The sequence below is a fragment of the Staurois parvus genome, unplaced genomic scaffold (genome assembly GCF_062004578.1).
Source record: "Staurois parvus isolate SC_StPar_1 unplaced genomic scaffold, SC_StPar_1.0 ptg000385l, whole genome shotgun sequence".
Taxonomy (NCBI): Eukaryota; Metazoa; Chordata; class Amphibia; order Anura; family Ranidae; genus Staurois; species Staurois parvus.
This window is the reverse complement of record NW_028318181.1, coordinates 1541569-1569167: the sequence shown is the minus strand read 5'-3', so window position 1 is coordinate 1569167 and position 27599 is coordinate 1541569. Positions and strand designations below refer to the sequence as shown.

At 42.7% G+C, this 27599-nt stretch overlaps 1 protein-coding gene across 1 annotated transcript in view; it reads left to right on the top strand.

Annotated features, from left to right (window-relative positions):
* LOC149455896 (tropomodulin-2-like) overlaps window positions 1-27599 on the top strand; it is a 159644-nt gene that overhangs the window by 41920 nt on the left and 90125 nt on the right. Inside the window, exon 2 of the mRNA XM_089685764.1 lies at window positions 12891-13053. Within this exon, the coding sequence (XP_089541890.1) occupies window positions 12928-13053 (126 nt within the window). The 5' untranslated portion in view covers window positions 12891-12927. The remainder of the gene's footprint in view (window positions 1-12890; window positions 13054-27599) is intronic.

The following is a 27599-nucleotide window of genomic DNA, read 5'->3' as shown; positions in this document are numbered from 1 at the left end:
GTGGAGTCACCCTAGCAATACACACCAAACTGAGCATGTGAAGAGAGGAGTTTTTTTTGTTTTTTTCTTGGGAGAGTGCATGTGATCAGCACAGGGCCAATCAGCACTGTCCAGACAGAGGTCAGGGGTTCTGCATCCTCCAAGAGAAGAAAGAAAAAACCTCCTACAAGCTTTAACCAGTGCTCTGCTGGACACTGATAGAAGTCACAAGACTGCTCTAACTGCCAATTAGAAAACTTGTTTAGCAGTTTATATTTACTAAAATAATTGCATTTCCATGTTGTGTGTACTGTGGGAGACCAGATATAGTGAATGCAGGGTCCGGGGAGACCAGATATAGTGAATGCAGGGTCCTGGGTTTAGTAACACTTTAAACTTTGACAATAAAACCTGGAAGCTGATTGGTTTCTATGCAGCTCTACACCAGATTTTGCACTCTCCAGTTTTAGTAAATAACCCCCCATAAATCAGTAAAGTAAATATTGTCATGTCCGGTGTGGATAAGCACAGACTGCAGGCTTTTACACTGAAAGCAAGTTAGTAAAGCTGATCACATCCCTCATTTATGAAGCTATGCTGAAATGTGAGCCATCAGTTCATATATCACTTTCAGTTGTACGGTGTAGTCAGTATGACATAGTTCGCTGTGATTGCAGCATTAAACAGCTATTAGTACAGTCTCCAGATACATTCATTTACCAGTGATCAGACCTTCACCTGTCATTCTTCTGGTGTTTTCAATCCATCAGGAAAAATTCGATGCATTTGAATAATGGGGAAAGCCCTAAACATTGCAAATAATATATTATCTCAGTACACAAATTGGACTGATCTCTTAGGCCTCGTTTACATTTGGGGTTGGGGGGGGGCAGTAAAAAGCATTTCTGAGCTGCATTTTTACTGTCCCCCAACTGCTCCCCCTTAAGCTGCAAATGAAGCGGAGGGGGGTTTATATACGGCACAGGCACAATGCTTCGAGCAATCGAGCACAGTAAAAATGATCCCCACTGTTGCTTTTGGCAGGTTTTACCTGAAAAGGTGTTAAAACAGGCAGTGAGGAGGCACTATAAAGCATCTTCCCTGCCTGACGAATGCCAACTGAATAGCAATCCGAGTGCGGATCACTCTCCTGAGGGGAGAGCAAAGGTAAACGAGGCCTTAAAACTGAACTCCAGGGATGATCCTGAGTCAGTTGGGCTCAATAGCTGCAGGTGCTGTGTCTATAGCCTTCAGTGGAGGTTTCTTCATGTATATAAGCCTTTCTCAACAAGGGTGCCCAGGCACCCCGAGGTGCCTTGAGGTTTCTTCAGGGGTGCCTTGGCAAAATGTCTAAAAATTGCCCAAAATTTGTATACAAGCCAGCGGGTGGGACAAGCCTGCCTTTTAGTTACACAAAGCCACAGGTTTCCATCGTGCACCATTACGACCTTCTAATCGTTAGCGTCCTGACAACCAATGACGTCATCAGTTGATAAGGAGGATGATAGCTGTGTGCACAGCATCCTAGTTTGACCCTCTCCTGTCCATTACCATCATTGCTGGGGTCACTTTAGCTCAGTGATGGAGAAAAACTGAGAGAGAAGAGAAACAATGGAATACTAGTCAGTACCAGTGTGCAAAAGTGTATTTGCTTTGAAAGAATAAATCACCTCTAATGTTGGATGTCCTACATGTGTGGATGTTGCTGCGTTACATAGAACTATTAGAATAGGTTTTTGCATTGTAGAATGGGGTGCCCTTTTAAAATTATGGACAGTCTTGAGGCACCCTAATTTAGAATGGGGTGCCTCAAGACTGTTCATAATTTTAATGGGTGCCTCGGGGCTGTCCATAATTTTAAAGGGTGCCTTGACTGAGAAAAGGTTGAGAAACACTGATCTATACTGATTAGCATGGATGGGAGAATCTAGAGATTCCTGTCACTCATCCTCACGGGCTCAACAGGAGAAATATTAATATTTTTAACTAGCCTTAGAGCCCTTTTACATGGGCGGGCCAATCAGATCTGCCTGTCAGTTTTTGAGATTGATCTGAACAGAAGCTCCAATTAGTCTATGGGCACGCAGATCAGATTACCTCCAAGTCTGACTAGGTCACACAAAAAAAAAAACGCAAAAGATCTGCATTAGTTTTCTTTTTTCAGACATAAATATGACACATCTGAGGTATTGGGATGTAAATGGATGCACATTTTGGTTACATCCACCTACCCATAGACCTAATGTGGGTCCTTTAACGCTAGGTTCACATCTGTGCGGGTGATGCGGCTGCGGATCTGCACAATAATCCATGCAGCCACACCACCCGCACAGAAGAATGCGGACCCGAGGGCGTGTGCCATTAGTTCTAATGGCAGACTGCCTGCACTGGAAATCGCAGCCGTACTGGGAACCGAGGTTCCCGTGTGGGCCGCGTTTTCAGAAGAAGTGCAGGAACTTCTTCCCTGCATGTCCCGGGGCATGGGAGTCCATTCAAATGAATGAGCTCTCGTGCCCGATCAAAACGCAGACCGCGGAAAGGCAAATATGTGAACCACGGCTTAAGCGGAACGTCACTCTCTCAATCAACGTGGACTATTCCTAATCCTTGTGCTGCCAGCATTAGTAAATAGATAGGAAAGTGTATCATATTTACTTGTTTTAAACTTTTTTTTATTTCTTCAGTTCCTTTCTGTTTTTTTGCCTAGGCAAATGCTGTCATACATCCAAGCAAACTTCAGGAGGGGAGGGAGGGTTCTCAGCTCAGCCAATGCCTGAGCTAAGGGCAGATGGATTCTAGGAAGTAAATGCTACATGAATCATCTGCCCTTACTCAAGATGGCCACTGCCAGAAATGCCAGGGGGTGTTCTTCAAAATTATTTCTTTGCAAAATAATGCATGGAAACATGGATGAATGGGTGAGTTTGCTGCGAATATTACCAATGAATTAAATAGCATTTTTGGTTTGTGGTGCTCAGATGAAGTGTAGTTCCACTATTCCAGGAGAGCAAAAGCAAAGTGATATCCTCAAAGTGACATGCGTACTGTCCAATTCAGCAAGGGATCTATTCATGGACTCCCTGCTGATGGAAATGAACATGGCTGGTGTGAAAGGGTCATTGGAATTCTCGTAGCACGTTATATATATATAAAAAAAAAAATAAAGAGAAAAGAAAAAACACTCTATAAACAGATCTTACCTTCAGTCAAAACCTTAATGTCAAATCATTTGTGTAAACAAACAGACAGAGCACCTCATCCTTAACCACTCTACCCAAAACAAAGGTTTTGCCTGGAGGTAGGCTTTAAAAGTGTGTATGTTTGTAGAGTTTGTAGACAATTGTGGAAATCAGATGGTTTAGAATATATACATGCAATACTTCTGAAGTGTCATGAACCAGCATGTTGTAACTAAATGAAATATAAAATTCCTATAATGTTCGCGACCTTATTTGTGGTCTGCCGTGTATTTCTTGGCCAGTTTGGAGACATCAGACAATCCCTTACTGTGATTCTTGTGGTGCTTCAAGGACATGTCTCTATGAAATGTCACAAGTCATTGTAATTCTGTCAGACAGTCCTGGAGAGCTGAGCTGCCTCTGCAAAGGGAACATTCACCATGGATACCCTGGATAGGGAAGGACACAATTGCTACACTTTTCCTAAATTGGGGCTGTACTTAGATGTTGATTTCATTGACTCGAGTGTCAAATACAGTTCCTTGAAAAAGTATTCATACCCCTGGAAATTTTCCACATTTTGTCATGTTACAACCAAAAACGTAAATGTATTTTATTCGGATTTTATATGATAGACCAACACAAAGTGGAACATAATTGTGAAGTGGAAGAAAAATGATAAATGTTTTTCAAAATTTTTTACAAATAAATATCTGAAAAGTATTGCGTGCATTTGTATTCAGCCCCCTTTACTCTGATACCCCTAACTAAAATCTAGTGGGACCAATTGCCTTCTGAAGTCACCTAATTAGTAAATAGATTCCACCTGCGTGCAATTTAATCTCAGTATGAATACAGCTGTTCTGTGAAGCCCTCAGAGGTTTGTTAAAGGACATTAGTGAACAGACAGCATCACGAAGGCCAAGAACACACCAGACGGGTCAGGGATAAAGTTGTGGGGAAGTTTAAAGCCGGGTTAGGGTATAAAAAAATATCCCAAGCTTTGAACATCTCAAGGAGCACTGTTCAATTCATCATCTGAAAATGCAAAGAGTATGGCACAACTGCAGACCTACCAAGACATGGCTGTCCACCTAAACTGACAGGCCAGGCAAGGAGAGCATTAATCAGAGAAGCAGCCAAGAGGCCCATGGTAACTCGGGAGGAGCTGCAGAGATCCACAGCTCAGGTGGGAGAATCTGTCCACAGGACAACTATTAGGCGTGCACTCCACAAATCTGTCCTTTATGGAAGAGTGGCAAGATGAAAGCCATTGTTGAAAGAAAGCCATAAGAAGTCCTGTTTGCAGTTTGCAAGAAGCCATGTGGGGAACACTGCACATCACCCTGAACACACCATCCCCCACCGTGAAACATGGTGGTGGCAGCATCATGTTGTAGAGATGCTTTTCTTCCGAAGGGACAGGGAAGCTGGTCAGAGTTGATCGGCAGATGGATGGAGCCAAATACAGGGCAATCTTAGAAGAAAACTTGTTAGAATCTGCAAAAGACTTAGAACTGGGGTGGAGGCTTACCTTCCAGCAGGACTCCGACCCTAAACATCCAGCCAGAACTATAATAGAATGGTAGATCAAAGCACATTCATGTGTTAGAATGACCCAGTCAAAATCCAGACCTAAATCCAATGGAGAATCTGTGGAAAGTCTTGAAAATTGCTGTTCACAGATGTTCTCCATCCAATCTGACAGAGCTTGAGCGATTTTGCAAAGAAGAATGAGCAAATATTTCGCTCTCTAGATGTGCAAAGCTGGTAGAGACATCCCCAAAAAGACTTGTAGCTGTAATTGCAGTGAAAGGTGGTTCTGCAAAGTATTGAGTCAGAGGGGCTGAATACAAATGCACACCACACTTTTCAAATATTTTTTTTTATAAAAAATCTTGAAGACCATTTATCATTTTCTTTCCACTTCACAATTATATGCCACTTTGTGTTGGTCTATCACATAAAATCCCAATAAAATACATTTACGTTTTTGATTGCAACATGACAAAATGTGGAAAATTTCAAGGAGTATGAATACTTTTTCAAGGCACTATGTCTGTGCAGAGCCATGTGGGGAAGCACAGGCATTCCATGCATCCCGTGCAGGCAGTCCCATTGATGCCTATTGCTCAGACACAGCCATTGTGCTCCAATATGACATCCTTATGCGTGCTGGTCCCTGAATACAGGCACTGCGAGTTTGGGGACCTGCACTCATCTGGATGTCATATTGGGACACAGCGGTTGTGTCTGTGCAGCCGCTGTGTCTAATAGACATCAATGGGACTGCCTGCACGGGGATGCATTGAACATCTGTGCTTCACTATGGAAGTAAACACACCACTGCACAGGCGTACGATATTGTACACCGAGTATCAGGCCTTACTCATCAGGTGTTCAAATAATTTTTTTTCACTTGACATTTTACTTAATAGTTAATTTTTAATGAGATATGCAGATTTCCAGATGAGATTTAGATGACCACATAGGGTGAGTTTGGACTATCTTGGACCAGGGTCAGTTTGGACCCCTATGAGTAAGTCGGATATGACGAAACGCGTCAGACAAGGCTGTGCGGCGACCTGAAGTGCTGTGACTGGAACCGGTCTTGATTCCCATCAGTGTTTACACCTATTGCAACATCTTTGGACTTTTTACTTACTTTGAACTTGTAAGTTGCTGTCTATTTTAGTGAATAAAGGAGCTGTTTTGTACTGCACCATTGGGGTTTTCTTGCTTTGTTTTACAAGACCACTGCACCTGAGAGCAGAGTACTAAGAAGAAGGAGGTTATCTTTATGCTATCATAAGTGCCTCTGTATTAGGAATCCACCAGTTTATGAAAGTATTGCCAATTAAGTTTGGGGAAAGGCGGATATGGCGATTGGAGGAGAGGAAACACACCGATACTAATTGATCCTTTATCCCACCGGCAGGTACTCATTGAATGATTTTAGCCAACCATGAGAATGGGAGGCATCACCATTTGGTGAGTGTATACCCGGAAGGGGGGACACTAGTTTCTTTTACATGTGGTGATTTATTCTGGAGAAATTGAAGAAGTATTTGGTGGATAAGAACTTTCTTTGGACTTTATTTTTTCACCTTTGTTGAGTTTTTATATTCACATTTATTCACGTTATTTGCGCTACTGACTCATTATTGAGAGTTCGTTTATGTGTTATATTTTTGTAGTAGCCTAGCTAGCTTGTGCAAATGATTGTATACTACAACTCCTCCTGTGTACTCACTGTCTGGTCTGCTCAGCAGAGGAACAAAGGCACCACTTTAATAGAAAATCTGAATCCCAGTAATCGTCTATTTACTATAAATATGTATTATAACATTGTGGATTTACGTCTCACTGGGGAAGATTTACAGTGTAAAGTGCTGTGTAGTATACAGCTTCTATAAATAGGTTAGCCTTTGAAATAGCGGATTGATAGTACAATGATAGTCACAATTGTTTATGTATTCTTGATTTTCAAGGCTTGTAATAGGCTTACAGGTCTTAATCATGGTAGTATCCCTTAGTTAATCTCCAGTTGTTTTAAGCACACTGAGCTAAATATAGTTAGCTTTGTCCTAGAATGCATTAATTTCCGTCTTCTGATCTATATATAAACTTCACTTTCTCATCCCCAACATTTTATAATTAAAGCTCAACTCCCAAACTCCTACAGTTGAACTCCAGGTTAAAAAAATACAAATAAAAAGCCCAACAAAATAAAAAATAAAAAAAATGTAGTTTTTGCTGCAATACTTACCTTTAATTTGTAGCCGCTCCCTGTGGAAATTAATTTCCGCCACAAGATACCACGTCATTCAAACCACTTCTACTGAGCTGGATTGTCATATAATTGTACCCCCACCTCCCAGCCACATTCCTTTCACTCCACTGCTACTTTGCTTGGCCATTTGGAGAGAAGAGAAAAAGCCCTTTGTAATCTCCAGGGCACTTTGACTTTCAGTTTAACAGGATTAATACCTCTCCCAACTTTCCCACATAACATCACTGATGCCTGGCCATTAGTAGCGCTCAAGCACTCAGCATTACATGGCGAGAAAATCGGAGTGAGCCTTTTGCTGCCCATTACTGGAAGTTCTGAACACAGCAGAGGAAGAGCAAGAACAGTAAATATAAGCAACTGAGGACTCTGGGAATTAAAGCGGAACTTTACCCAAAACAGCTTGATAAAAAATGTTCTTTGGCAAGAAAGATACATTTTACATTAGTAAATATGCTAGCAAAATCAGTCTTAAGTTAATCACCATTAAATCTTTAGGCTGTCAGTAGATTGGCCTCTACACATTCGGCACAATGTCTAAAAATATAGAGCAACAAGGCATGTGCAGAGCAGAGTGAGACCATGTATTACTGATTTTAAAAGAGAATAGGCACTTATTTTTAATGTTTTACATACACTATATTGCCAAAAGTATTGGGACGCCTGCCTTTATACGCACATAAACTTTAATGGCATCCAAGTCTTAGTCCGTAGGGTTCAATATTGAGTTGGCCCCGCCCTTTGCAGATATAACAGCTTCAACTCTTCTGGGAAGGCTGACCACAAGGTTTTGGAGTGTGTCTATGGGAATATTTTATCATTCTTCCAGAAGCGTATATGTGAAGTCAGGCACTGATGTCGGACGAGAGGGCCTGGCTCACAGTCTCCTCTCTAAATCATCCCAAAGGTGTTCTATCGGGTTGAGATCAGGACTCTGTGCAGGCCAGTCAAGCTCCTCCACACCAAACTCGCTCGTCCATGTCTTTATAGACCTTGCTTTGTGCACTGGTGCTCAGTCATGTTGAAACAGGAAGGGACCATCCCTAAACTGTTCCTACAAAGTTGGGAACATGAAATTGTCCAAAATGTCTTGGGTTCCCTTCAGTGGAACTAAGGGGCCAAGCCCAACCCCTGAAAAACAAAACCCGCACCATAATCCCCCCTCCACCAAACTTTACACTTGGCACAGTGCAGTCAGGCAAATACTGTTCTCCTGGAAACTGCCAAACCCAGACACGTCCATCGGATTCAGAAAAGCTTGATTCGTCTCCACTGCTCTAGAGTCCAGTGGCGGCATGCTTTACACCATTGCATCCAATGCTGTGTATTGCACTTGGTGATGTAAGGCTTGGCTGCAGCTGCTCAGCCATGGAAACCCAATCCATGGAGCTCTCTACGCACTGTTGTTGTCTGAAGGCCACACGAAGTTTGGAGGTCTTTAGCTATTGACTCTGCAGACAGTTGGTGACTTCTGCGCACTGTGCACTTCAGCATGTGCTGACCTCGTTCTTTCATTTTACGTGGCCTACCACTTCATGACTGAGTTGCTGTTGTTCCCAGTTGATTCCACTTTGTTTTAATACCACTAACAGTTGACTGTCGAATATTTAGTAGCAAGGAAATATCACAGATGGACTTATTGCATAGGTGATAACCTATCATGGTACCACGCTTGAATTCACTGAGCTCCTGAGAACGACCCATTCTTTCACAAATGTTTATAGAAGCAGTCTGCATGCCTAGGTGGTTGATTTTATACACCTGTGGCCAAGAAGGTGATTGGAACATCTGAATCCAATGATTTGGAGGGGTGTCCCAATACGTTTGGCAATACAGTGTAGCTATACCTGTGAAAGGGGCTAGCATGAAGTGATCTAGCAGAACTTAATTTTCTGACTAAAGTTCAACTTTAAGCAAACTTGTTTGTATTGGCAAAGCATATATTAATTTCAAACTTCATGTAAACCTTAATAATGAACTTTACTTATTTGCCCCTTTTTGCTTTGTTATAGGTATGTATATAACGCTGACAATTTACGCAATGCTTAACATATTGTACATTCACATCAGTCCCTGCCCCCAAGGAGCCTACAGTCTAAGGTCCCTATCTCACATGCATACATACACCTACCAAGGACCCATTTAGACATGATACAATTATCCTACCAGCATGTCTTTGGAGTGTGGGAGGAAACCCATGCAAGCACAGGGAGAACATTCAAACGTCATGCAGGTGATATCCTGGTTCAGATTTAAACCAGGAACCCCAGTGCTGTAAGGCAGGAGTGCTAACTTCTAAGCCATTTGCCTGCTCTGAAAAAACAGCTTGTAATCCTGCCAAAAATCTAGTGAGCTAATACCTTCAATGGAAGCTATGAAAGTTACAGTCCCTCAAAGGATTAATACAAGGGAAGAAAAAGGAAGAACAGATACTACCCCTTTAAGTGGCACTTAACTTGGGTGGTGTTTCTTTATTGCACTAAGCAGGTTGCAAACGTTAGGCAGAAAGCTGTTAGAAGTTGGCAGAAGCACTTGCTGGCAAAGGGCAACTCCTCTCTGGGCTGCAGTAACTAATGACAATGGTGATAGATGTTCCTTTAAGAATGTAGGCTGATGGTTAAGGTAACAATGATGTGGTTTGGTCCTCAAAAGGTGTGCATTGCCGTCAGCTTTGATGATTGAACTATGCTGCAAATGTGTTCAATAGTAGCAGCCAGGGAACTAGGCCACAACACGTGTTAACTATATGCAATGTCTACAACGGTGTGCAGAAAAGTAACAGATTGGAAAGGAATGTCAGTATTCACTTGTTCGGCTGGTGTATGGGACTTTCTCACCCGGTTGGTGGCTTCCAGCAGATCCTGGCGGTCTCTCTCTCTCTCTTAGCGGATAAGGTCCACTAGCGGTTCTCCTATCCCCATTGCAGTGCTAGGACCAGTCACAGCACTCTGAGTTGCCTGGATGTTGACAAGGTGTCTCTCTCTCTCTAGGCTGGCGATGCTGGTGGTCAGCGATCCCTCCTGGCTCCTCTCCTTTCTCCCTCTTCGGCCCATCTGGTACTCTGGCGGCCCAGACAGCTTTCCCTGTCCACTTCTGCTCTCCAGCTCTTTCACCTCTCACTTCCTCTTCCTGTTCCCAGGCTTCTACATTTATATCCCCCCGCCAACACGCCAGCTCTTCTGAGAAAGAAATGTAGTCCCCCAATTTGCAGCTTTCTAACAAAGTCCTGCAGTTCAGGCTTTGAGACCCCTAAAGCTTTTATCACAGTGTGTTTCATTGAGTTGGAGAACACTGCCACCTTGTGTCTCTTTTAACATCCTGCAATCTGAATAATAGCAGGGTGTTACATATGGAAGAGTTTTTGGTGGGAAGAATGTTTTGAAGGTAGGAAAACAATATTTGGTGGCTCCCCCGCAGAAAGCAATACATGTTTTATTCTTGGCAGACTTAGGGCTGTGTCAGGAGGAGGAGGAGGATTGGATGCTTTGACACTAATATCTATGTACATTGCCTGTAATATCCTTATGGAATGTGAATGTTTTTAACCTTTATTAAAATTGGAAGTGGACTACAATATGAGATTATCTGCTATTCGTATGTACCATCCTATGGGTACCATTTTGCGGTGAACTGAAGGAGAGATTTGTTTGTGATCCAGTGGCATTCCCGTGTTAAAGTGTTACTAAACCCACAACAGTAAAATCAGTCTGTGTATGCAGTAAAGCATGCTTGTTATACTCACTGTGGAACCTAAGGGGATAATCCTCTGCATTGTATAAAAGGCTGTTTGATCCTGACTTCTCTGATCCTCCCCTTCTTTCACGTTCCCCATTTCATCTCCTGATAGAACACAGCCTTGGGGACACTCTGCACATGCTCAGTTTAGTGTGCACTGCTAGAGAATTTTTTTCTTTTTCTTGGAAGGGTGCAAGTGATCAGCACAGGGCCAAGCAGCACTGTCCAGACAGAGGTTCAGGGGTCCTTCAGCCTCATAGGACAGCGAGATTGTGTACTGTGGGAGAACAGATATAGTGAATGCAGGGTCCTGGGTTTAGTGACACTTAAAGCTTACCAAGTGCATGTGACCATCCTTTTACAGGAGGTCTCAGTATCTGGTAAGGTATATCTGCATACACCGCGGTGTCTGGTGATTTTTGTTTTTCTCCTTTGGTGATTGGTGGAAGATTTGGTGTGGAGGCTCATACTTCCCGATTGTGTTTATCCATCTTACAAAACATTTTTTGTTTTTGCTTCACGGACATTGGTGTTGGACATTTTTTATTTTATAAGTATGGGACTATTTCCATGACATTCACTATTTCCTGAATGCTATGTTTTGTATATAATGTATCTGTATGTGTATCTTACAGTCATAATTTATTTATTGAAGGACATTTTAATGCTGCACTTTAGTTAGGCTTCTTTCACACTGAGTAGTTTTTGAAGCGTTTTTGCGTTCCAAAAAAGCACATGAAAAGCTCAAGAAAAATGCTTCCCTGTGTATGTGAATGAATATCTATGTATGTTTTCACACTGAGGCATTGCGCTTGCGGTGTAAAAACTCCTGCTTGCAGCATCTTCGGGGCATGTTTGGTGAGTTAAAAAACAACTCCCCAAAAACGGCTCTTCCCATTGATATCAATGGAAAATGCCTGAAAAACATCTGAAATGTGCTTGAAAAATGCCTCTGAGAAGTGTTTTTGGTGCAATTTTTAAGTCACGTGTCCTTTAGAAACCACTCAGAAAGCACGGCAAAAGCGTGGTAAAAATGCCAATGTATTTTTGTGGCAGATCAGTGTAAATTATTGGGGATGTGTCAGGCTGGTAGGTTCCATGGATGCTGACCTCCCCACTACAGAGAAAACTGGAACTGGCTACATGAGCCACAGAGGTTGCAGGACTAAACTGTTGGAGTCATTTTAATTCTTGTAATACTGAAATATTTAATCTCCGTTCCAATTCTCTATCACCTAATTTCAGTTGCATTGAAAGAAATGTGCTGCAGATGGTCTCATTGCCAAGTGGTTAAATCACCAAGCTGCATGAGATTAAAATCTCACAAATAGTTTTGTTCTTCCTGCTGTTGAATGTCATCCTGGAGTCTAAATTCTTCACTAGATTGAGTCGTCAGTGATGTGCATGATTGATGATTATCTTTCACCTTCTGTGATTCTTATTAGAGCATCAATAATATTCACGGTAATCATGATCACCATTTCAGATGGCCTTTCTGTTCTCTTTGGTCCAGTAAATCAGGAATTAAGCAAAGTCTGGAAGCTGCTCTTTAGCCCTTCTACAACGTTTCTACAAAATAATTTTGTTTTAGGTGTAAATATATGAAAAATGCTTTCCCAGTTTACTAACATCTCTTTTTATTCTCTGCCAATCCCTCCACTGGCTTCCCATTGCTCAACGAAAAAAATTCAAAACATTAACAATAACATATAAAACCATTTATAACTCTGCCCCAAATTACATCACCAATCTTGTCTCCAAATATCACCCAAACCATCCTCTCCACTCCTCGCACGACCTCCTGCTCTCTAGCTCCCTTGTCTCCTCCTACCATGCTTGTCTCCAGGACTTCTCCAAAGCATCCCCCATCCTCTGGAACTCTCTACCCCAATCTATCAGACTATCGCCTACTCTTTTAGGCAATCTCTGAAAACCTATCTCTTCAGGGAAGCCTATTCTGCCCTCAGCTAATAACAGAATCTTCTATTCCTCCTACCAGTCCATCCCCCCACAGTTATTACCTTTTGTACCACTAGCCCCCCCCTCTTAGATTGTAAGCTCCAAGGAGCAGGGCCCTCCTAACCCTCTTGTATTGAACTGTATTGTTGCTGTATTGTCTCCCGTTATATTGTAAAGCGCTGAGCAAACTGTTGGCGCTATATAAATCCTGTATAATAATAATAATAATTTTCTATATTGTATTTTAGAAGGAGAAGGTACCAGACCATCTCGAAGCTGTAAGCCATGTCTCTGCCATTCCGAAAAGACTTTGACAAGTACAAGAATTTAAATGAGGATGAAATTCTTAACAAACTATCAGAGGAAGAATTGAAACAGCTGGAGAACGTCCTGGAGGAACTTGATCCTGAGGTAAGCGTAATCAGAAGGGGAACTTCTGGTGGCTAGCAGACATCAAGCTGTACAATGGGATACCTGGAAGAGATAATGGGAATAGTATATAGAGAGGAAAAGGGCCGTGTCTTATATTTAAAAAGCAACTTGACTTAACAAGTGAAAGCATTCAGTTAGTTTAAAGCTAACAATGTTGTATAGTTACATTGGTCCAGTCTGGACCAATGTAAGTATGCATATCTCATAACCTGAGTGACAACTGTGGAAGCTGACAATCACTGTAGTAGTCGGCGCTGCAGTGATCGGCCCATTTTTCCAGGTCCTATGAGAGGAGGTTTGTAATCAATGCACTGATCTGTAAGGCTGAGTAGTTATGGAAGTTCAGATTCAAGTCCAGTCAGATGCTTGTCACATGCCTATAACATTTCTAGGCATTCAGCTTGCATTTGGTAAGTTAAAGTGTAGTTATAGACCCATTTATCATCTGTAACCCTACCCAACTCAGTGAATCCTCAATTTTTTGCTAGTGTCTTAAGGTGATAGACCTTTTTTCCGTCACGGAGCAATTACTCTTAGTTTATTTTCCTTATTATTTTATCTTCAGATTTTTCTGCTAATGCCACAAATAGAAGCATTGAGTCCAGATAGATCAGTGCAAACTTGGTAAACCTTGAGAACCGTTCCTGGACCCCACGCTGGGACAGCCTGTAATCTTACTGTGGGCACTGGATTCTGCATGGGTGCTCACCTTGGCACAATGCGTGTAGTCAGCTGCGGGGTGCTATACAATACAGGTTCAGGGTCATAGTCTATCACTATAGAAACCAGTTCCTAACCACTTGCCCTCCGGAATATTTACCCCCCTTCATGTTCAAGCCATTTCTTTCTATGTGGTGTAGCCCTACTTTAATTGACAATTGTACAAAATTAAATTTATATCTTTTTTTCACACAAATAGAGTTTTTTTTTATGGTATTTGATCACTTCTGGGTTTTGTTTTATTTTTTTATTATATAAAAGAAATAAGACAGACAATTTTGAAAAAAAACTAACAAACAATATTCTTTGCTTTCTGCCTTAAAACATATCCTTTAAAAAAAATCAAATCTCTTAATAAATTCAGGCCAAAATGTATTCTGCAATGTCTTTGGTAAAAACAAAATTCCAATCAGTGTATATTGATCGGTTTGTGTCAAAGTTATAGTATCTGCAAACTATGGGATATATACTGGAATTTTTTTTTTATATTGGTAACTTATACCGGGACTGCAATAGTGTGGTGGTCAGTCTGACACTTTGTGGGAACTAACTGCCACTGACATCACCAGTGTCATTATTAAAGTAATGAAACTAGGCAGTAAGGGGTTAACATTTAGGGTGATCAAAGGGTTAAATATGTCCCTAACAAGTGTTTGTGTGTGTTACTGTGTTCTGCTTTTACTGGGTATCTAGTTGTTTTCATTCCCTGCTTAGCAGAGAATGAAAAACCAACTAGATTGCCTGTCACTGAACACAGCTATGTCCTGTTTATACTTACAGAGCTGTGTTCCATGAGACTCAGAACCAATCGCCGGATTCCGGTAGTAATTCACTGGCCATGGTCCAGTGGTCGCCATGTGCTATGATGAATCACAGCACAACCGGGGGGTGTGCTTGCCTCCTACCCGGAAATGCAGAATTATATATATATATATATATATATATATATATACACGATTCTGTATAGAGTGGCCATCCTGTAGCAGTAAAGCTACATGGGCCAGTGGGTAAGTGGCTAAAGACCCTTTGGGCATATGCCCACTGTGATGAGCGAAACCTGGACTTCATGTACAGTACAGCGTTGTGGCCAGGTAAGACAGAAACACCCTGTTTGACTCTGACTTTTACTGTTAAAGGTCAGAGATATATTTGAATCTTATTCATTACAGTGTAAAGTGCTAAAACTCAACCACTCAAAGCTCACCCTCAGGTGGATGACCAGATGTGAAATAACACCACAGGTCGCCCATTTTCCCACCACATATGCCTAGAACCCTTATATGGTTCTCAGGAGCTCTCTCCCATCCTTTTGCCACAAGGATTCCCTACAGGGCAGTCTACACCTGGGTTGTTGCATTCTCCTTCTGTACACACTTACCTATTTGCACCCTACCTCCTGAGTACCCCACAGGGGAATACCCTCACACACAGCTATGGCAGAGACCAAGTGAAATGGAGCCATTGCTAAGCTGCAGGAGAATCCAAAAAAGAATTTCACTCCTCCCAAAATGTTTGTCAAACTCTATCCAGTGGGGAAAGAGTTCACAAAAAAAGTGTTCTATTCCTGTAGCTGATCCTGCTATCCCAGTCCTAAGCAAACATCTCACTGTATCTATTGAAAGTGTTGCCTCTTTCAAAAATTACGCCGTTAGAAAGTTTGAGATGCTCTTAAAGTCTCTCTTCACTTTGGCTGGCCCAGCCCTGCAACCAGCTCTTGCTGCAATGTGAAACTTCAGCTAATGGGATGAGGGTAATGGACAACCAACATAACCCTGTTTTCTAGGACCGTGCTTTAACAGAGCAATTACAGCAATCACCTTTTTTGTGTGGATGCCCTAGCCCTAGAACAAATTTCCAGAATGACCTGTATCTCACTTTATACAGTTGCAAGAAAAAGTATGTGAACCCCTTGGGATCACATGGAGTTTTGCATGAATTGGGCATAAAATGTGCTCTGAACGTCATCTAAGTCACAACAATAGAAGAACACAGTCTGCTGAACATAATACTACACAAACATTAGATGTTGCCATGGTTTAATTGCACATAACATGTAAACATTCACAGTGCAGGGAGGAAAAAGTATGTGAACCTTTGGACTTAATAACTGGTTGACCCTCCTTTGGCAGCAATAACCTCAACCAAACGTTTCCTGTAGTTGCAGATCAGACCTGCGCAACGATCTGGAGTAATTTTGGACCACTCCTCTTCACAAAACTGTTTCAGTGTAGCAATATTCTTGGGATGTCTGGTGTGAATCGCTCTCTTAAGGTCATGCCACAGCATTTCAATCGGGTTGAGGTCAGGACTCTGACTGGGCCAATCCAGAAGGTGTATTCTGTGCTGTTGCAGCCATTGTTTTGTTGAATTACTTGTATGCTTTGGGTCATTGTCCTGTTGCATCACCCATCCTCTGCGGAGCTTCAGTTGGCGGACAGATGGTTGTACGTTTTCCTGCAAAATGTCTTGATAAACTCTGGAATTCATTTTCCCATCAATGACAACAATCCGTCCAGGCCCTGAGGCAGCAATGCAGCCCCAAACCATGATGCTCCCTCCACCATGTTTTACAGTGGGGATGAGGTTTTGATGTTGGTGTGTTGTGCCTTTTTTTCTCCACACATAGTGTTGTGTGTTCTTCCCAAACAACTCAATCTTGGTTTCATCTGTCCACAGTATATCTTGCCAGTAGTGCTGTGGAACATCCAGGTGCTCTTTTGCAAACTTCAAACATGCTGCAATATTCTTTTTGGACAGCAATGGCTTCCTCCGTGGTGTCCTCCCATGTACTCCATTCTTGTTTAATGTTTTCCTTATTGTAGATGTGTCAACAAAAATGTTAGCATGTGCCAGAGATTTCTGTAGGTCTTTAGCTGACACTCTGGGATTCTTCCTTACCTCATGCAGCATTCTGCGCTGTGCTCTTGCAGTCATTTTTACAGGACGACTATGCCTAGGGAGAGTAGCAACAGTGCTAAACTTTCTCCATTTGTAGGTAGTCTGTCTTACCGTGGATACATGAACATCAAGGCTTTTGGAGATACTTTTGTAACCCTTTCCAGCTTCATGCAAATCAACAATTCTTGATCGTAGGTCTTCTGAGAGCTCTTTTCTGCGAGGCATGGTTCACATCAGGCAGTGCTTCTTGAAACCAGTAAACCCAAAACAGGTGTGTGTTTTTTAAGGGCAGGACAGCTGTCAGCAACACATCCAATATCATCACACTGATTGGAGTCAAGGTTGGCTCACTCCTGGCTCCAATTAGCTCTGGGAGAAATCATTGAGCTAGGGCCTCACATACTTTTTCCTCCCTGCACTGTGAATGTTTACATGTTATGTGCAATTAAACCATGGCGACATCTAATGTTTGTGTAGTATTATGTTCAGCAGACTGTGTTCTTCTATTGTTGTGACTTAGATGACGTTCAGAGCACATTTTATGCCCAATTCATGCAAAACTCCACGTAATCCCAAGGGGTTCACATACTTTTTCTTGCAACTGTATGTACAGAATCTTGTAATTAAAAGCCTGGACAGCTGAAACTGCCTGTAAAAGACGTCTCAAATTCCAACATTTCACATGGAATCCAAAAGGTCGGTATTTGCCTCCCTGAGACAGGGGAAATACACGACATCTACAGACATCCAAGATACCTATCTGCATAATCCAATTCATCTACCTCATCAGCATTTTCTGCACTTTGCAGCGGCAGACAATCACATCAGTTTGTTGCACTGCTTTTTGGCCTATCCACTGCTCCCAAATTATTTACAAAGGTTCTAGTGCCTTTTCTTTGCCTTCTTAGAACTTAGGACATCCAGGTCACAGGTTATCTAGATCAGTGATTTTCAACCTTTTTTTTGTCAAGGTACTCTTTCAAATGATGCACAATCTTGAGGTACCCCATTCTTAAATATAAAAAACTAAATTAAATGTTTTACATAATGCAGCCGCATCTACAAGCATAAGACCCCCAACATTAGAGGTGAATTATTTTTACAAAATAATACACCTTTGCACACTATTACTTCAGCTTCTCTCTTCTTCCTCAGTTTCTCTTCCTCATTTGGCTATCGTGACCCTAATGCCGACAGATGGGGGCAGGGGAGGGGCAAAAAAGGATGTTCTCAGGTGCTCAACATCCTTATCAATTGATGACGTCATCAGTTATTAGGATGCCAGCAGCTGGCCTACATGGTGCCCAAGGTTTTAATGCTGCAAAATAATATTCTGTGGCTGGTTTGACAATTTGTGGGCAACTTGGGGCAATGTGTAGGCATTCTGCCAAGGGACCCCTGAAGAACCCAGAAGGCAACCCAGGGTTTCATGGCAAATGTCCGCAGGACAATTTAGATGCTCCAGGTGTTCGGTTGGGAGATCAGTTGAAAAAAAATCTGCTCTCCAGCCTTCTCTTTGTTTGGAATGCTTGGATCCGAACCTGGACACAGCCCAAGCAAAGGTTTCTCTCAGAGCCTACAATTGAGAATTGAGGTCAAAGAGACATCCCGCAATGAGATTGTCAATGAGAGTTTTTGTCCTCATGGTAGGTGTTTATTGCTGTCTGTGTCCCTGTTAGGGAGATTCAACCTCTCTATTTGTTCTGTTTACCGTTTGACCAAAATTGAAAGTGCAAAAAAAAAAAATTGTGTTGTTCCCAGAACAGTAATCCTCCAATGGGGACCCGGGTGGCAACCGGGGTTTCCCACATTTTGAAGGAAAGTGATGGGGAATCTCCCCAATGGCACACAGATGGCAAACAAAAAAACTGACAGGGGTTGTAACCCTCCCTTGCTCTATCCAAAATGAAAAAAAAAGGTTTGCGCTTTAGTTCCACTTTAGGGGTTGCTGGGGTTGCATGGGAATGTTTTGTTGATATAAGTTAAAATGTAAGTTTGCTGGCAGGCCTGCAGTGGGTTGCTGTGCAGGTAGAGACAGCAAAAAACAGATTAGTGATGAGGGGATGAATATGTGGGGCTTTGTGGAAATAGAGACACTAAAGAGAGAAAAAGTGTCAAACAGAGAGGAATGTGCAGGGAAATTGCGAAGAGACACAGTGTAACATCGTGCAGAGCTAAAGAGAATGAGATCCCAATGAGGAAGAAATACATTGTAACAGAGTGGGTGAATATGAATATATATATATATATATACTGTATATATATATATATATATATATATATATATATATATATATATATATATATATATGGAGGCAGGAGAGGCTTAAATGCATTCAATAGCAATGCATACAATTAGACCAGTGTTGCCAATCCCCTGAAGTGAAATTTACTGACAGGAATCCCAAAATTTACAAGCAGCAATTTTTTACTGACACTTCAAAAAAGTACATAAAATGCCTATTTTAAGTGCAAATATCAATATTCAAGCTACAAATACATAGCAAGTGCTATTAGCAATGTGTTTAATTTATAACAAAAGTCAAAAACCATATTTTACCATTTACATGAAAGTCAGGTTAATATCCAACCCAGAGTTCCCCCTTACATCACAGTCTGCAGGATTCCCCCTTGCAGTTAAAGTGGAACTGTGATGTAAAGGGGAACTCTGATGCAAAGGGGAACGATGCAGACCATCTCTGTTGGGGTCCCTCAAGGCTCTGTCCTTGGGCCCCTTCTCTTCTCCATCTACACCTCCTCCCTTGGCCAACTCATACACTCTCACGGCTTCAACTACCACCTCTATGCCGACGACACACAAATCTATCTCTCAACCCCCCACCTCACCCCCTCGGTCTCTGCCCAAATCACACACCTACTGAGCGACATATCAGATTGGATGTCGCTCCACTTCCTTAAACTGAATCTCTCCAAAACCGAGCTCCTTGTCTTCCCCCCAGCCCGAACCCTACCCCCCATTGACTTCTACATCACATCCAACAACGCCAATATCAAACCCGCTCTGCAGGCCAGAGTACTTGGTGTCATTCTGGACTCCAACCTATCCTTCCAGCCCCAAGTCCAATCTTTAACAAACTCGTGCAGACTCCACCTCCGCAACATCGCCAAAATCCGCACGTTCCTAACCCCAGAAACCACTAAACAGCTCATCCACTCCCTCATCATATCACGACTCTATTACTGCAACTTCCTCCTCACTGGCCTGCCTCGCCGCTGGCTATCCCCGCTTCAGTCGATCCTGAATACGGCTGCCAGACTCATTCACCTTTCCAACCGCTCCATTTCCGCCACCCCCCTCTGCCAATCCCTCCACTGGCTTCCGATTGCGCAACAGATCAAATTTAAAATCCTAACACTGACGTACAAAGCTGTCCACCATACTGCCCCGAACTACATCACTGACCTAATATCCAAGTACCGCCCAGCACGCACACTCCGCTCCTCACAAGACCTCCTTCTCTCTAGTTCCCTGGTCTCCTCCTCCCATGCCCGCCTCCAGGACTTCTCCAGGGTGTCACCCATCCTCTGGAACTCCCTGCCCCAACCCATCAGATTATCACCTACTCTCCTCTCCTTTAGGCGCACCCTGAAAACCCATCTCTTCAGGGAAGCCTACCTCACCCCCTGCTAACTTGCTGACCTCCTCCACTCTTCCTACCACTCCACCCCCACAGCTATCTCCTCCTGTACCACTGCCCCATCCCTTCTAGATTGTAAGCTCGAAAGAGCAGGGCCCTCGATCCCCTCATGTTTTGCATTGTATTGGTATTGTTCTGTCACATGTTCTGTCCCCCTTTGTAATGTACAGCGCTGAGTGAACTATTGGCGCTTTATAAATACTGTATAATAATAATAATAATAATAAAAGAGGGAATGCTGCAGACTTTGGTGTAAAAAGGAACTCTGATATAAGGTGGTCTCTGGTCACCAGAGCCCCCCCCCTTACATCAGAGTCCACAGCTTTCCTCATTACATGGTAGAGTTTCCACATCAGGGTCTGCAGGGTTCCCCCTTGTACTGTAAAGGGAATCCTGAAGACTCTGATGTAAAGGGGAACTCTGAGGTACTGATTTAAGGGGAGCACTAGGAAATCTGATGTGGAGGGGGGACTCTAGTGACCACAGACCACTTTCTGAGTGAATACACTAAGATAGAGGGGGTTACTGATGTAAGGGGGGATAGTTATATCAGTGCCCACCCTTACCTTGCAGTATTCACTCCCCCTTACATCAGTGCCCCCTCTTCCTTCCTCAGACTGACCTTGCGGTGATGTCACTGACCTCCCCCCCAGGTAGGTGCACCATGTAGGGCTCAGTCAGACGGTCCTCTCTGGCTCCAGCTTGGCAGCTCTGATAGCATCCTATATTCTTCTCTTCACACATGTCTGACTCCCATCCCTGCAGTGCTCCCACTATTGACTCCTCCCCAGAGACTGCAGACATACTACAGGAGATGGTCAGAGACTTCAGACATAGTACAGGAGAGGATCAGAGACTGTAGACATAGTACAGGAGAGGATCAGAGACTGCGGGCATACTACAGGAGATGGTCAGAGACTTCAGACATAGTACAGGAGAGGATCAGAGACTGTAGACATAGTACAGGAGAGGATCAGAGACTGTAGACATAGTACAGGAGGTGACCAGAGACTTCAGACATACTACAGGAGATGGTCAGAGACTTGGCATCCACAGCAGCAGGCTGTAGCAATAGCTGCTGGGCAAAGGGACAGTGGGGGCCAGAAAAGTGCTCCTCAATGGTACTAGGAGGTTTGGGCTTAGTAAAGGAAGGACTTTTGTGGTGACAGTCGCTTCACCCTGTGTTGTCTTCTTGTGTGCACATAGAGCTGCTGCTCAGCCACCATATTTAGTGCATGCAGTCCTGAGGATCCTTTAGGGGACCATTCTCATTACAATGCATGAGCAGTTCTAAAGCCATCCCCAGCCATATTTTTTACAGTGGTCGCTGTCCATAACGGGCATTTACGGACAGTCTGTAAATTGGTTGAAATTTACAAACTGTCCGTAAAATTACAGACGGCTGGCAACACGAAATTAGACCCACTTAAAAATGTAAGGAGTCAACATATTCGTTGAGTATTTTCACATGCGAGGAGGAGTGATCACACGAAGGATATTCATTGTACAGTTGCTTTTGGAGTGTGAATAATGGACACATGTATTTCTTTAATTAGACTTGATTATATTGGACATTTTTTTGAATGTATCGCACATTACCTTGTTTGCATTTAAATGGTTGATATGCTATTTTTCACACAGATTTTAAAATGTTTGGTATGGGGTATTGATTGCATACATAATAATTCACTTAATGGAGCACAGTACCCCTTTCACTAGGTTTTTGTATGTTAATGCGGTTCATTGATAGGCACTTTGATATATGTAAAAATGTTTTATTTATTTATAGAGGTTTTTTGGCACATATATGTATCTACCCCAACACAGGCTATCCCCACTTCAGTCTATCCTGTATTCTGCGGCCAGACTCATCCACCTTACCAACCGCTCCATATCCGCTACCCCCCTCTGCCAATTCCTCCACTGGCTTCCGATTGCCCAACGCATAAAATTCAAAATACTAACATTGATGTACAAAGCTGTTCATAACACTGCCCCAAACTACATCACCAACCTGATATCCATCTACCACCCAAAACGCACTCTCCGCTCCTCATAAGACCTCCTACTCTCCAGCTCCCTGGTCTCTTCCTCCCATGCCTGTCTCCAGGACCTCTCCAGGGCTTCCCCCATCCTCTGGAACTCACTACCCCAATCCATCAGACTGTCACCTACCCTCCTCACCTTTAGGCGCACCCTGAAAACCCATCTTTTCAGGAAAGCCTACCCTGCCCTCACCTAACTGCTGATCTCCTCTGCTCTCCCCACCACTCCATCCCCCACTGCTATTTCCTCCTGTACCACTATCCCCTCCCTCCTAGATTGTAAGCTGCAAGGAGCAGGGCCCTCGAACCCCTCGTGTATTTTTTTTTGTTTACAAACGATTTTATTGTACATAAGTAGACAGTAAAACAACAGCACAGTATGAAAGTGATATTGTCAACAAAAATATGGCACATTTGAAATGTACAATACAAAGTATATTAACATAAAAAAAGAAGATAGAGGAAGAAAGAAAGTTATGAGTGCATGAGATACATAAATGATAAAATAGATTGAGTGATACATCTATCAACAATATATGTCAGCCATTCTTTACCGGGGATGTTGTCAATCATGCAATAAATGTCTACAATCCTTCCATGACTCCCATTTTTTATCGTATAAGTGCATCTTATCCAGTAGTGTATAATGAATACGTTCCATAAGCATTACAGCGTCAATTCTGTGTAAAACGGAGTCCAAGGGTACAACATTAGACCGCCAATGCAGGGCAATGGACCATAAAGTGGCAATACATAATGTATGTAGCAATCTCAGAGTGGCATCAGGGACCCCTGGGATATGAACCCCCAATAAACAGGTCTGTATGGACAATTGTATCGGGTTGCCCGATAGTGAGGTAGCCACCTCAGATATCTTACGCCAGATCAAAGATATGTTCGGGCAATCCCAAAACATATGGACCAAAGTACCTGTGCGGCCACAGCCCCGGAAACATAAAGGGGATGTTTGTGGAAACATTGTATGTAGTCTGGACGGAGTATAATACCATCTGGTTAAAACTTTAAGGGCCGTCTCACGAACCGAAAGAGATCTAGAGCTCTTGCATATATTATCCACCATGGAGTCCCAATCCTCATCCGAAAAAGTAATACCACAATCCTCCTCCCACCTCTGCCTGTACATAGGGGGAGCATGAAAAAGACAGATCAAAAATTGGTGATAAAGATCTGAAATAAGACCCTTACCTCTAGGAGAGTCACGGCTGACACGCTCAAAAAAAGAGATCGGAGAAGACGGGGTAAGGCCAAAGTGCGCATTAAAAAAGTGCCTAATCTGTCTATAACAAAGGTACTCACGAAGAGGAACATCAAATAGCACGCGCAGCATATCGAAGGTAATATAAGATCCTCCTCTTTGGAAATCAGATAATCTGATAAAGGATCGATCATACCACCAACGAAACATGTGAGGGGAAGAAAAGGCTACAACAAAAGTAGGATCACCAAAAAATGAAACACCTGGGGGAATATGAGAGACTAAACTCAGCTTAGCCTTGTATTTGGACCAAAGTGTCAGCGAGTGGGTCACTATAGAGTTATGAAAAGTAAGCGATCGGGGGGAGATTTTAGACCATAAAATTCCCGGTAAATAAAAAGGACGTATCGACTGAGACTCAAACTTGATCCACGGGATTTGAGAGTTAATAGTAGCCCATTGTGATAATTGCGCAAAACAAGCCGAGAGGTAATATAGCCAAAAGTTAGGAAGACCAAGACCTCCCGTCCGTTGTGAACGATACAAAATGGATGAGGCAAAACGTGGATGCTTATTTCCCCAAATAAAATTGTTAATAATCCGCTGAAAATGATCCAAAAACGTTTTTGAAACCGGAACTGGAAGTGCTCTAAAAAGATAAAGCAGTTTGGGCAAGATATTCATTTTAACCGCCGTGACTCTACCCAGAAAGGAGATATGATAACCATGCCAAATCTTCAGTAGAGTAGAGAGACGTGACACACATGATGGATAATTAGCCGTAAACATATCCGAGTATCTGGGAGCAAGATTAATCCCCAAATAGGATATCCTGTCCTTGACCCAGCGAAATGGAAAAGAACTACGGAGAGATGCACTTAGGGAGTCAGGAACATTAACAGGCATAATTACCGATTTGGTAAAATTAACGGTGAGACCTGACACTTTAGCAAAATCATTCAATACGACACACAAATTAGGCAAAGATGTCAACGGGTTAGTAATAAAAAGCATAACATCATCAGCATACATGCTCAGCTTAAAATGTGAAACTAATAACGAATAGCCAGAAATATCCGAATGTGATTTGATCGCCAATGCCAAAGGTTCCAACACCAGCGCAAACAAAAGGGGCGAAAGAGGACAACCCTGACGGGTACCTCTACCCAATGTAAAAAAGTCAGAGTTACAGCCAGGAAGCCTTATTCTTGTTTTAGGAGAGTCGTATAGGGCATGTATGCCTGCCAAAAACCCATCACTGAAGCCCATTTTCTGTAGCAAAGAGAACAAGTAGGGCCAAAGAACACTGTCAAAGGCCTTGTTTATGTCTAAACTCATCAACAGAACCTCTTTGGAATGTAAATTGGCATCTTGAATAACGTTTAGAGTGAGACGAATGTTATCAGTAATAAATCTGTCGGGAATAAAACCCGACTGGTCTGGAGATACCAAAGAGGAGATAATAGGAGCCAACCTGTTCGCCAAAATGCGGCTAAATATCTTCAGATCGTTATTCATTACTGAGATTGGTCTATAGTTTTGCGGCAAACAGTGGTCTTTCTGTGGCTTGGGTATTAGAGACATGTTAGCTAACAACATCTCCTTGGGGAACTTACCCCCCTGTAAAACATCATTAAATAGTGTTATCAAGTATGGAGCCAATATAGAGGTAAAATGTTTATAATAGCCAGCAGTAAATCCATCAGGACCCGGTGCAGTAGAGCGTTTCAGCGTTCCTATTGCACATGTTATTTCCTCTAAAGTACATGGGGCATTAAGAGAGGCAATCTGAGAAGGTGTGAGAGCAGGAAGGGGTATAGAATCTAGCCATGAATCTGATAGAGAAACAGAATCCGACTGTGGAGAAGCCAGTAGTTTAGAATAAAAATTTTCAAAAATACCCAAAACTTCCTGAGGTAAAGATGAGATAGCACCTGAATTAGTACGCAATTTATACACATGTGGGGGCGCAAAGAATGGTTCAATTTCCTTGCAAACATGGTAGATGCTGAGTTGGTATGTAATAGGAATGAGGCCTTCGACCAGCGGAGGGCCTTTTCAGTTTTTTGGGAAAGTAGGGCATTCAGTTCCAAGCGTTTTTGGGACAATAGCTGTTTATTGAGTAAAGATGGATCAGCTACATGGCTTCTATAGTGTGCTTCTAATTCTCGGGTTAAAAGTAGTATCTGCTGCCAACGTTTTTTATTTCTGGCCGAAGCCATAGAGATAAGTCGGCCCCGTAGGACCGCCTTGTGGGCTACCCAGAGTGTGGCTCGGGAAATATCAGGGGTTGAATTAGATTGAAAGTATTCCTTAAGAGATGTAACCACCTCCTGCCGAGAGTCAGTATCAGTTAGCATAGAATCATTAAGTCTCCATGAAAAGGGAGTAGGTGCCAATCCCACAAACGTGATAGATAAGGCCATAATACTGTGATCCGACCAGGGGCTCAAATGAATACTAGCTATCCTAGAATTAGCTAGCAATATAGGGGTACAAAAGATATAGTCTAGTCTAGCATAAGAGTCATGTGGGTGGGAATAAAATGTGTAATCCCTGGCTCCCGTGTTGTGCGCTCTCCAAGCATCCACCAACTGGAGGGCATCTAGTTTCTTAGTAAGGGATTTTGGGAAAGCTTGGGAAGTGTGCGAGGCGGAGCTACGGTCCAAAAGAGGATTTGCCACCAGATTAAAATCCCCACCCACCAATAGATGGGGGGACAAAAATTTATCCAGAGCACCAAAAAATTTTAAAAAAAAGGTAGCCTGTGCCGAATTTGGTGCATAGACATTAGCAATTGTAAGTTCTCGACCTGAAAGGGTGCCCTTAAGAATAATAAACCTACTGTCTGGATCACGATACACATGTTGAACCTCAAAGGGAAATGAGTTATGTAGAAAAATGGCCACTCCCCTACTCTTGGAGGAATGTAGGGTATAATACCCCTGCCTATAGGATCTATGAAAAAAGGTCGGGTGTTTTGCGGCTGCAAAATGCGTTTCCTGTAATAAGATGATTTTTGCTCCTAATCTTTTATATTGAAGAAAGGCTGTTTTGCGCTTATTTGGCGAATTGAAACCCTGGACATTATGTGAAATACATTGAATTGCCATAATAAACAGAGCTTGCCACTATCATCATAAAAGTACACATTACAAAGATATCCCCTAAAGTTATTTGACTAGACATAGAAACCCGCAGGTCTGCATCAGACAGACATACAGGTGGCAGATCCAGCCTAGGGGACCTCCAGACCCCAACATAGGGGTCGTGATGTCCACAGACCGACACAATACCATCCTCATACACTAAAGTTTTGAGAGAAGAGAAAACGAAAAACAATGGAGAAGAAGCTTTAATATCTTCTATATTTGAAAGGGTAACTGAAGAACATGGATCAGGCAGAAAAGTCGTCATACCTGATAAAACAAAAAGTTCAAACATTAAGGGGCCACATGGGCCCAAACCCTGTCTCCTTAGAACATGGAAAACAGAGCTGCCACCCCGCAATCGGGCGGCGACACCTCCGGCCATGTCAGGAGGCAGGGTGGGGTAACGTGTCAAAGAGTAGTACAACCATGAATTAATGGGCGCAATTAGGAGGGTCCAGTGACCCTTGTTATACCTTAACTCGTCCAGTTATCAATGCAAGGCATACAAAATATTCAGTATTGCAAAAATATCACAGCAGCAACCACAGAAATATACAACCTGACAATGTAAGAAATAGAGAGCAAAATCCCTGTGTCCCAAATCTTAGTAAAGTCATAAAAATCAATAGACCAGACCAAAGACTATCAAGACAATGAGTATTAGGCAAGTGAGAATGGGCCTGTCAACCCGGTTCTTGTCTGACTCTCCTTCTATCCCTCCGTGGGGAAGGGGTATGCCAAATGGGAGAGATACGAGGGGTGGAGGGTGGGCGTTGAGGTGATGGGGCATCCGCCAAGCCTAATTTGGCCAAGATTGCTCTACCTTCGGGAGGGG